This window comes from Heterodontus francisci, chromosome 3, assembly GCF_036365525.1.
Source record: "Heterodontus francisci isolate sHetFra1 chromosome 3, sHetFra1.hap1, whole genome shotgun sequence".
NCBI lineage: Eukaryota > Metazoa > Chordata > Chondrichthyes > Heterodontiformes > Heterodontidae > Heterodontus > Heterodontus francisci.
In genome coordinates, this window is record NC_090373.1 from 107,198,214 (window position 1) to 107,210,641 (window position 12,428).

General features: G+C 42.2%; 1 protein-coding gene across 1 annotated transcript in view; it reads right to left on the reverse strand.

Annotated features, from left to right (window-relative positions):
• Window positions 1–3,899: 3,899 nt before the first annotated feature.
• The window catches only part of smpdl3a (sphingomyelin phosphodiesterase acid like 3A), a 73,401-nt gene continuing 64,872 nt past the window's right edge, over window positions 3,900–12,428 (reverse strand). Inside the window, exon 8 of the mRNA XM_068025377.1 lies at window positions 3,900–9,556. Within this exon, the coding sequence (XP_067881478.1) occupies window positions 9,251–9,556 (306 nt within the window). The 3' untranslated portion in view covers window positions 3,900–9,250. The remainder of the gene's footprint in view (window positions 9,557–12,428) is intronic.

Genomic DNA, 12,428 nt, shown 5'->3' on the forward strand with positions numbered 1-12,428 from the left:
GTTAAAGTCACAGCTTGTTCTGCTGTGCTTTCCATCAGGGTCCTTTCTCCTTTGTTGAGCGGGTGTGTCTGATTAACCCTACAGGTTTTCCCTTTAGTTTCCAGCAGTCAGCTCTTAAATGCCGTGCTTTATTACAATGGAAGCACACAGGTCTCCGGGTCTCAGTCCTACTTATAGCATCTTCCCTTTTGGCTGGAGGGCCCCCTGTGGCTCCTGCTTTTCTTTCCCTCCCAGATCTGTTTGAGCTTCTATCACCTTCCCACCCTCTGTCCTTTTCAAATTTGTGGTGGTGACTGGGAAAGGTTTTCCCCTGGGGAACCGACTTATAAATGAGAGCAGCACTTCAAGAGCCCTCAGCCACTGGTCAAAAGCCAGCTGCTTATTTCTCTCAAACTCCAGGTAGGTTTGATCAGCTTGCTTCTAGAGGGTTCTAAACTTGTGGCGATAGGCTTCCACTACAAATTCATATGCCCTGAGGATAGCATTTTTGTCAGTTCATAATTTGTTGAACTCTCATCTGGCAACATGGAATAAACCTCATGGGCTTTTCTTATTAGCTTGCTTTGGAACAGGTGAGTCCAACCTCAGCTGGCCACTTTAACTGCCTTGCAAGTTTTTCAAAAGATACAAAAAAAGGCTTCCACGTCTCCCTCATTGAATTTTGAAATTAAATTTTAACAATTCGATACCCAGCCCTGAATTACGATCCTCCATATTGGCTATGCTTTCACTGGGGTTACTCTGTTGCCCCCTAGTTAACTCAAACCACCTCAGCTCTTTCTCTTTGCATTCCTTTTGGAAGGCTCTCTTTCCCTCTCTCCTCTTTCTTTCTCTCTCCTCTTTCTCTTTCCCTGTCTTCGAATTCAAATTCCCTCTGCTCCAATTGTAGCTTTGCTAGCAATACCCTGTCGAAGTCTATTTCTAACCCTGTTTCTGCTTCTTCAGATTCAAGGGAACAATAATTGGCCACTGGTCTTCGGAGTTCAGACTTTCTAGCATTGGCACGGACAGTGACCCACACTGCTCAGCCATTTTTCTCAACTCCTCCAGAGACAGTGCTTTTAACTTATGCCAAGTTACTTCGCCCTGGCTTGGAGAGTTACTGACTTCAGTCGCAGACATGTTAGTATTCTAGCACATACAACCCCCCCCCCCCCAGAAAAGCTGTATTGAAATCTTTTCTCTTTTTTGATTGAGATCAATTTGGCTTCCTGCTTCCAATTTTCTCGATTGTCTGTGGGTCAAATCCTGGAAGCTAGCCCACAAATTTCTGTTACAACCAGGTGAGAAAGGGGTCTAGGGGTTCCCTCTCAGCCTTTGCCTGATTTAACCGTAACAGGGTTTAATTTTTAAAACACCATGTTTTTAGCTCCCCCTCAGTGAATCCTTGTTCACTGATTTCTTTGCCATTACAATTATAGAGCAATCAGACAGGTTTTCTTAGAGTTAAACAAGAAAGGTGGAAATTTATTAACCTTAAAACTCTAATTCAGTTAAAACGACTACGAATACGCGATGCGACCATGCTAGCGTGCACACGCGATAAACTCACACACAGATAGAGACTGAAAAGTAGAAAGAATAAAGGGGAAAAATTTGAAGCAATAGCTGGGGTTTATTTACTGTCCTTAGAGTTCAATGTAGAGTCTTTGACTGCAGTTAAATCTTGCCATTTCATTGGGGCCCAGTGGACGCTTTCAAACTTGTTTTGATGTAGGAATATTCTCTCTTGAGGTTTAAGTGTCTTTAATGGATCTGGAAATTCATGAGAGAGCGAGAGCGAGAGAGCCAGGCAGGAGAGAGGCTCTTTCCTCAAGCTCAGTTGTACTCTGACCCCAACTCCTCTGTGAGCAGTTCAAAACCAAACCTGGGCCAGCAGGTTAGTCACGTGACAAGCTGTTTTTTAACAAACTCTCCTGCGTTTTTTGTGGATTCCTTTCATCTTAGAAGACACCTGCAGTGGGGGTGGGGTGGGGGGGGGAATGGATTGCTGGCTTGTTCCACATTCAATGTCTGGTGATCAAAATCCATTTGAGTTAATTGGATCATCTCTCCAGGCAACTGTCTTAGTATGCAAATTTTTCCAGCCACTGCTGATCTCTTTAAACAATTCATCTCTTCGGTCTAGCAGCTGTTTAAAATTAATGTTTCATATGACAAAATTAATATGCCTCATTCTTGGCAGGTGGGATCTTCATGACAATGCCTTCATTGATCTTGATCAGTGTGAGGTCAATGAACTTTTTGTGACACTGTATCCAGCTCCTCAGAGCTGGATTCCTGGTATTGACCACCATGACTATCTGGACCCCTGCCTTCTGTGCATTTGTCTCTAGGGCCTCTTATGGATATAGAGTTCTCTCCTTCTTTCCACCTCCTCGACAAAGCCCTCCACTGTAGCATCTGAGAACTTTGGAGCACGCTCTCAAGTTGTGCCATGATTCAATCTTTTTCCATGTCAGACTGACCTGTAAGAGGACTTCCACCACCTGCTCCAGCCACAATGCACATCGCCTTTAAGAGGTGCAGGCCACAATTAACTCGTGCTAGCCAGCCCTCCCAATTTTGGGCCCCCTATTAAGCCACTCAAAAGCACAGTTAGGACTGACTGCTCTACCATCAGGTTATTGTGCATCATGTAAGATTCTGGGAATTGGCCAATTTAGCACCTTGGTGTCTCAGGAGTCTTCAATGTGATTGAACACAAGCTGTTACTTACCCCACCCACACCGTTCCCAGGACCTTTGTAGAAGGCACTGTGCTGAAATGACTCTCTAATGCACGTTGCTGCACAAAAGTCCACTAAATGTCAGGGCAGCTGCATGTTTAATGAAGGGCAAGAGCAAGAGCAATTTAGCTAGTCCTATTCCCCCTTTCCGCATAACCCTGCAATTTTTTTCCCCTTCAGGTACACATCCATTTTCCCTTTGAAAAAGGCATGTTTGAATCTGTATCCACCACCCTTTCAGGCAGTGCATTCCAGATCGTAACCAATCAGAAGATCTTCGGAAAATCATACCATGAGTAAAAGATAAATGTTCGTTCCCCACTTACTGTGCAGAAATTAGAACATCACATCCCACAGTGAGCAGAGTAAAGGCAGCCTCCATTCCCTTCTCTGTCCCAAATAAGCAAAGATTCAGACTATTCCAAACTAAGCGGAAATAACATCTCTTCCCCACCACTGACAATAGTACAATTCTAGACTGAACAAGGAAGCAACTTCCAAAATTATGGAAGCTAGGGTTTGGTGTGTAATGGTTATACTACAGGATTAGTAATTCAGAGAACACAACTTCAAATCCCATCATGGCAATTATGAAACTTTGAACTCAGTTTAAAATAAAGAAACTAAAACTCTGTATCAGTGAAAGTGACCATAAATCTGTAGGATTGATGTAAAAACCCAACCAGTGAAAATAATTTCTCTTTATCTACCCTATATGTTCCCCTTGATACTTTAAAACTTCTATCAAATCACCACTTAAACTTCTAAACGTCAGTGAATACAACCCATTATGTAACACCATTCCTGTCTAAGTTCTCATACAATTGCCAATCTTCAATTTCAAGAGGTGAAAGTTGACCAAAATTGAAAAGGAATCATAGAACTAGTAAATCATTGAATCATTGACACTAGTAAAACTATTTCAGCTTCACACAGGAGAAAGTTGTTCATAATGTACAAATAGAAGACATCAGTGTTTTAACCCTTTACAGGGATGAGGCAACTCCTCTGAATCTGCCACAGGTGGAGAAGTTGGTGGCCCTGTAGCTGCAGTGGGTTCGTTCACAGCAAATTAATTTGTTGCAGTTGTAACCAACTTCATGTGCATCATATCTGTTGCTATTATTGTTTGTGACCCCAAATGGATCAGAAAAGGAAACGGATACCATCATTTTAATGTGATTCTTTATTTAAAGTACCACAAATGGAACAAAATACGAACGACTGCTAAAGGCGGCAAAAATGATAAGCCACCTGGACCTGCAACAGCAGGCAAGACCACAAAACAATCTCCTCACTTGGTCATTCATCCCCTCACCAGTGCTCACCAGCCCAAAGAGAAACTCTTGGGATAAATTAGATAGTATGGATGAAGAATTGTCAGAGTGTGACACAGAACAAAAGAAAGCCAACAGTGGAAGGGGAACCCAAGTTCCTGAGTGGAGGCCACAAACAGTCAGCCCCTGCTCTGGAGCATGCAGACAATAACCTCAGAGGTCCTGCAAAGAAGAGAAGCAGATCATCACACAGGGATGAATGCTCTGCATTCTGTCTCATACAATGTATGGCATATGGCTGCGGTCAAAGCTAATTCATTTCTGTTCTCTGTTGATATGAGATGCCTGAGGCAATGCATCCTGGACCAACTGGCAACTGCAGGAACCTTTGTATCCATTCCTATAGTCTCCAAAACCACTAACCCTAATATGGAAGCATTTACTAAAGCTTTGGGAGCCCAAATAGCCATTGACGAATACTAGATTTCACCATATAACATCGCAGAAGGCTTAGGGGATATCAAACACACATCTCAGGGATTTAAGGATCTGAGTGATTCCATTAGGTCTGCTTTCCCACAGATCAGTGAAACTGATTTTGCATCCTGTATGGTAGCAGGAACCTAAATCTGAGGAACCTGCTCTCCTTCACGACAGTGACACAAGGAGAGCTCTTTGGGCTGTTCCTTCACAAGTGGGAGTAATTATGCAGACATAGGCTGCTGAATAACCAAGCCCAGAAAGGCATTCTGCCATGGGTCCATCTTAGGATTCAGCAGACCTGAAAGGAGGGCCAACTCTGTCCAAAGGGGCTCCCCGTAAATGTAAGCTGTTATCCATATAATACTCCCCAGTCCCTGAGCTGGCACTAAGAAATAGTATGCAAATAGGGCAAAGGAAAGACCATAATCTTTACAGCATCCAACTTCTATCCTTCCCCTTAAATTTTGGGGCCTATATATTTGAAAAACTATTAATGAGATATGGTGGGTTAATTTAAATATAATTCCTACATGATTGATGAGAATTTCTCAACCGCTAGTGTTTCTGCTGACTTGTTTTCTCTGTTGAAGAGAATACACATTGCTGTCCGAGATGCAGATGAACCCTGCCACCTAGATAGATAGATTCTATTCAGAGCCTTTAATATGCACTCTGGAGGCAAGGCATTATTCATATGATAATACTTCTTGATTGCAAATCAAGTAGAAGCCGCTTAACATGACCGCCCCAATAGCAAACTACTGCAAATGCTGGATATACTCAGGTGGTCAGACAGCATCTGTGGGCAGAGAAACATAGATGACATTTCAGGTCAATGACTTTTCAAGTGGAAGAAGTTAGAGATGCAAGAGGTTTATGCAAATAGAGAGGCAGGGAAGTGGGTGAGGGAAGGAAAAAACACAAGGGTAGGTCTGTGATAGAGCGGAAGGCAGGAGAGGTTAAATGATGAAAGGGATGATTGTGCAAGACAAAAGGAGATGGTAATCGGATAAAAGCAAAATACTGGAGATGTTGGAAATCTGAAATAAAAACAGAAAGTGCTGGAAATGCTCAGCAGCTCCGGCAGCATCTGTGGAGAGAGAAACAGAGTCAAATTTTCAGAACACTGATGATAGGTGTCATGAACACATGCTATGCTGAATGATTTTTTTTAAGCCATCGGCTGGAAACCTGCATTAAATTTTTTTAAAAAGGAAAAAAAGAAAAAAAAAAAATGACTGCTAGCAGCTAAAATGGCCACCAAATTTGCATCAAAATCCCTCGATTCCACTGCACTGAGAGGGAATTGGAATGTCTGGCCAGTTCACCCCACCACCGACCCCAGAACAATAACTTGAGAAGTTTGGAGTACCTCACCTGGCCAGTCTCCATTAACAAGACATTAAAGGCAATCTTGGGACATTAAACAAGTGGAAATGGACCACTCAAAGGTAATCACTTGAACAATCGGACCCTATGGAGAGAAGGGAAGTCCTAGACATGAACTAATTAAGTTGCAAGAGGAAATATATATTGAGCCATCATGTGACAGGCCCACCAATGTGTTTTAGGCTTGCTTTTCTCCCTCTGCAGCAGACAAGCAACTGGGGATGCTGAACAGAGTAGATCCAAGTGGGGTCTCCCTCTCTCCCCACCTCTCCCCCAACCCAGTCCTCCTGGCAAGTTTCGAATCCTGCCTGCTGGCCGTGACCACCTAAGTCTATCACTGCTGCAGACAGAGACCCCGTGAAGGAACTCATCCACATTCCTGTTTTCCAGGAGGACTAGCAAACCTGCTGGCTACATCTACCAGTTGGAAGCCTCAGGACGACCGAGTTCATCCGGAAGACAACCGAGTCACCAAACCCTGTACACCCCTTTTTATTGCTCTGGACTCCTTCCCCACTCTGAAACCAATTTGTGTATGTGTCTGAAAGTTTATTTATTTATTTATTTATTTGAAACAGGCCATTCGGCCCACCGAGTCTGTGCCGACCAACAACCACCCATTTATACTAACCTTACAGTAATCCCATATTCCCTACCACCTACCTACATTAGGGACAATTTATAATGGCCAATTTACCTATCAACCTGCAAGTTTTTGGCTGTGGGAGGAAACCGGAGCACCCGGCGAAAACCCACGCGGTCACAGGGAGAACTTGCAAAATCCGCACAGGCTGTATCCAGAATTGAACCCGGGTCCCTGGAGCTGTGAGGCTGCGGTGCTAACCACTGCGGCATAGTTTATTATTTTACTTAGATCAGTTTAGGTACAATAAAGCTAACCTCTTTCTTTCTTAAACTCAATTGGTTATTTTATGCTCATAGCACGGAAATAGTGAAAAACTTGCTGAATTGGCAAGTACGTTCACTTTTAAAAAGAAATAAACCCCGTTGCGGTCAAACAAGGAGAGGGAAAAGAGGGGAGCCCTTCCACCCCTCCTCACCTGATCATAACAAAGGTCACAGATCTGAAACGTTGACTCTGTTTCTTTCTCCACAGATGCTGCCAGACCTGAGATGGTAATGAGACAAGTAAACAAACAAAAGATGTATCTAGAGGTTGCATCTCTAACCTTCCCCAGTTCTGCTGAAAGGTCATCGACCTGAAATGCTAACTTTGTCTCTTTCTCCACAGATGCTGAGCTACTGAGAATCTCCGGCATTTTCTGTTTTTAATAACATGACTGTCTGTTTTGGACTGAAATCAAATCAATGGAAGATAAAATTTGAGTTAATGTACAAAGGGATTTAAGTCTAGCATCTGGGTGGAGTTCAGGAAACCAGCATTTCAACTTAATAAGCCTTGTTTAACAAAAGGCACCAATTTTTTGTATCTCAGTTTTGAACTTGAATGGGTGTATATTGCTAGATCTTCAGTTCCTCTAAGCCCCATGAGTTAAAGGCTGAGTTACATTAAGGACAGTGATTCAGGGTGAGCATTACAAAAAGGGTTAGTGAAATGTAAGGCTTTATTGTTATTATTGTATTCGAGGAAGTTAATTTCCTGATTTCCTGCTAGTCTACTTTTTACTTTTGTTAAACCTGTTTGTACTTTATAGCCAACGTCTCGCAGTCAGATAATGCTACTATCTAAAGGTTATATGCACAAAAGACAGCTCTCATTATTTCAATGAGCACTCATTACAGTAAGAAGGGCTTCTGCTTGCCTGATGGGCAATGTTAATACTGTGCATATAATGTCAGAATCCCATTCCTAAGGAAGAAGGCTTGCTTAAAGGTGCGCTCTTTGGGCCACAGCACAAGTGAAATACCTGTTGAAACCTTAAAAAGACAAAAGAAAGAATTTGCATTTATATAGTGCCTTTTCCCAGCCTCAGGACATCCTAAACAGCGAATGGACTATATTTATGTATGGTATTGAAGGGTTTTTGTATTTATGTATAGTCATTGTTGTAATGTAGGAAATTGTACAGCCAAATGCACACTGCAAGGTCCCACAAACAGCAAGGTGATAATCACTAGATAATTTGTTTTAGAAATGTTGTTTGAGGGATAGATGCTGGCCAGGACACATTGGGAGCACTTCTTCCTATAATGCTATGGATCTTTTACGTCCAGTTGAGAGGGCAGACAATACCTCAGTTTTAAAGCTCACCTAAAAGGTGGCAGCTCTAACTGTACAGTACTTCCCGAGTACTATGCTGAACAGAGATTAACTGCGCAAGTCTCTGGAGTGGGACTTGAACCCATGGCCTTCTGACTCAGAGGTGAGAGTGCTACTGAGCCAAGACTGACACTTCATTCGTGTATCAGGAAAAGAAGGCTTCCTTGCAGATGTTGAGAATACTTTTAAAAAGGGATGCAAGATTCTTGGTCTTATAAATAGAAGCATAAGAGTATAAAAGCAAGGCAGGTATGCCAAATATTTATAAAGCAGTAGTTAGGACCCAGCTACAGTACGGTGTTCAATTCTTGGCACCACACTTTAGGAAGGATATCAAAGCCTTGGAGAGGGTGAAAAGGAGATTTACTAGACTGGTAGCATGTTTGAAGGATGTCAGTTATGTGGAGAGACAGGAGGAACTGGGGTCGTTCTCCTTAGAGCAGAGATGGATAAGGGGAGAACTGACTTTGGTGTTCAAACTAATTGAAGGGTTTTAGTAGAGTAAATAAGGATACACCGTTTCCGATGGCAGAACAGTCAGTAATCAGAAGACACAGATTTGAGGTAACTGCCAACATGAGGAAAAAAGAATTTAGGTAGCAAGTTATGGTTATCTGGAATGCATTGCCTGAAAGAGTGGTGGAAGCAGATTCAATAGTAAATTTTAAAAGAGAATTTAGATAAATACTTGAAGTGGAATAATTTTCAGAGCTTTGGGAAAAGATTGGGGGAGTGGGACTAATTGGGTGGTTCTTTCTAAGAGGTGGCACAGGCATTATGGATGGAATGACCTCTTTCTGTGCTGTATGATTCTTTAGTCTTTGATCCTCAGAATAGGGAATAACCACTGAAGTGCTTAAAACATAGCATTTTACAGTAATAGAGAAAAAATGTTGCAGTAAAACAGGAAGAAGGAAAGCAGAATGATGGAAAAATAAAAGCAAAACAGAATCAGCAGAATACAACAAAAAACAGGGAGGAAGAAATGATAAGTAGGGAAAATCAATTTTAAAAAGAGCAAAAAAGTAGTCTGCCAGGAAATAAAAGAAATAAAGTTTTTTTTAAAAATTGAAATAGAGAAGGAATACAGTTCTCTTAGGGTTCAACACAATCTTTTTCCTTGAAACAGTCCTACTTTAGTCCCCTTAAAATGCAGTTATTATATGAAGTGTGATCTAAATATCTTATAGCACATATCTGTTTCACCTTACAAAAGTCTACACATTCCACGCTGGTATTATAACTGACTAAGTAATGATTATAATACATTTGGAATTTCTCACGGTGTGACGCTATGAACTGATTAGTTAAATTGTACAAACATTGTGGTTGTATATCTTTTATGCCATAGGCTACTGTCATGATGTATTCCAGCTTCCAGTCAGGCTGCTTCTCCTCATTGGCTTCGGTAAGGTTCAAGTAATACTGCCAGAAATCCTGCAAGAAAAAGAATATTTTCTCCATTATATTACCCGATACATGTCTGATTTAATAACTGCTTTTATTTGAAAAGTTAGTTTAGATCAGACTCCTGACTATGTGGACAGACTATTTGAACTAAGGAAAATAAGAGGTCATGGGTATAAGTTATGTAAGCACAGGAGTAGGCTTTTCTTTATGCCAAGGGATACTGACAATTGGAATAAGTTACCAGCTCACGTGGTTAGTGTGGATTTGTTGCAAAAGTTCAAAAAAAGGAGCGGCATGAATTCCTTGCTGTAGTATATATCACTTTGTACAAAATGTACACGGGATGTAGGGTATATAGCTCATGGTCACTGATCTCCTGGAAATTATTTTGAATATTTTTTGAGAAAGGGAGATAGGAGAAGGAATTTCCCAGACTTTATTCCCTGAATTGGCCTAGATTTGTTTAAAATCTTTTTTTTTGCAACTCCCACCAGAATACCCGATTATATGGGAATTATATTAAAAACAAGAAATGCTGGAAATACTCAGCAGCTCTGGCAGCATCTGTGGAGAGGGAAGTAGAGTTAACATTTCAGATCAGTGACCCTTCTTCAAAACTGACAAATATTAGAAATGTGAAAGATTTTAAGCAAGTAAAGCAGGGGGTGGGGCAAGAGGTAACAAAAGAGGTGTTGATAGGACAAGGTCACAGAGAATAACAGACCAGAAGGTCATGGAACAAAACCAAACGGTATGTTAATGGTGTGCTGAAAGACAAAGCGTTTGTACAGAGAGGGTGTGAATTGACTGTAAAGCACAAAGCACTCCAAGCACAAACATTAAAATTAAAAAAGAAAAATAGAAACAGTGGGTAGGCACAGTAGAAACAAACAAAATAATCACATGGTCCATCTCCGACACTTCTCTTCCCTTCCTCAACTTCTCAGTCTCCACCTCTGGGGATAGGCTGTCTACTAATATTCATTATAAGCCCACCGACTCCCACAGCTATCGCGACTACACTTCTTCACACCCTGCCTCCTGTAAGGACTCCATTCCATTCTTCCAGTTTCTCCATCTTCGATGCATCTGCTCTGATGATGCAACCTTCCATGACAGTGCTTCTGATAGGTCTTCCTTTTTCCTCAACCGAGGATTCCCCCCCACTGTGGTCAGCAGGGCCCTCAACCGTGTCCGGCCCATTTCCCGCACCTCTACCCTCACCTCTTCCCCTCCCTCCCAGAACTGTGACAGCATTCCCATTGTCCTCACTTTCTACCCCACAGCCTACACATCCAAAGGATTATCCTCCGTCACATCCAGTGTGATGCCACTACCAAATGCATCTTCCTCTTCTTTCCCCTGTCAGCATTCCGAAGGGATCATTCCCTCCGCAACATTCTCGTCCACTCCTCCATTATCCCCACCACCTTCCCACAGCACCTTCCCCTGCAATCACAGGAGGGTGTAATACCTGCCCATTTACCTCATCTCTCCTCACTTTCCAAGACTCCAAACTCTCCTTTCAGGTGAAGCAGCGATTTACTTGAACTTCTTTCAATTCAGTATACTGTATTCGCTGCTCACAATATGGTCTCCTCTACATTGGGGAGACAAAACGCAGATTGGGTGACCTCTTTGCGGAACACCTCCGCTCCGTACGTAAGCATGACCCCGAGCTTCCAGTTGCTGGCCATTTCAAACCACCCTACCCGCACCCCATTAAATGCTCACATCTCTTTCCAGGGATTGCTGCAGTGTTCCAGCAAACATCAACGCAAGCTCGAGGAACAGCATCTAATTTACCGATTAGACAGGCTACAGCCTGCCGGAGTGAACAATGAATTCAATAATTGCAGAGCATGATGCCCCCACCCCCCCCCCCCCCATTTTTATGTTTAGTTATTTTTTCTTTGGTTATTTTATTTGAGTTTTTTTTTAGTTTGGTTAGTTGTTTCTACTGTGCCTACCCACTGTTACCATTTTTATTTAAAACATTTTAATGGTAGTGCTTGGAGTGCTTTGTGCTTTACAGTCAATTCATACCCTCTCTGTACTAACGCTTTGTCTTTCAGCACACCATTAACATTGCGTTTGCCTTCTGGACAGTTATTCTCTGTTACCTTGTCCTATCAACACCTTCTCTTTTGTTACCTCTTGCCCCACCCCCTGCTTTACTTGCTTAAAATCTTTCACATTTCTAATATTTGTCAGTTTTGAAGAAGCGCCACTGACCTAAAACGTTAACTCTGCTTCTCTCTCCACAGATGCTGCCAGACCTGCTGAGTATTTCCAGCATTTCTTGTTTTTATTTCAGATTTCCAGCATCTGCATTATTTTGCTTTTATTATATGGGAATTATGATGCTTAGCTGTGTCATGACTGTTTGTGACAGACTTGAAGGACCAGCTGGTCTTGTCCAGTCTGAGTTTGCATGTTAGTAGGTTGGATGCAGACGGTGAAATAAAAGGAAGTAAATGCAAGCTCGAGAGGAAAGAAACAGAAACAGACAAGCAACACAAAGATGACAGAAACACCTAAGAGGCATCATATATTCTGACTTACTGGTCCTTAAAGTGCTCCAGTTGTGATGTGGCAGATCGTGGGTCAATGGAGGGAACATAATTGCATGAGGTGGATGTGCAAAAGCACCGCTGTGAGTGCACTTCCTCAACCTCCCCTGATTTTTGCCATGTTCCTCGTGCCCTCATGTATAAGGGAGCCAATAAGAATTTTTCTTTTTTTAAATACCATCTTTCTTCAATGGTCATTGGCCTGGCTTCGACCAGTAAGGCCCATTTTTGTCCACCTGGAGGCTGATGCACTTCAAACCAATAGCCATAGAGAGATATGCTGAATCCTGACTGCGTTACTCTGGCAAGAACTCACAGTGTAGGGA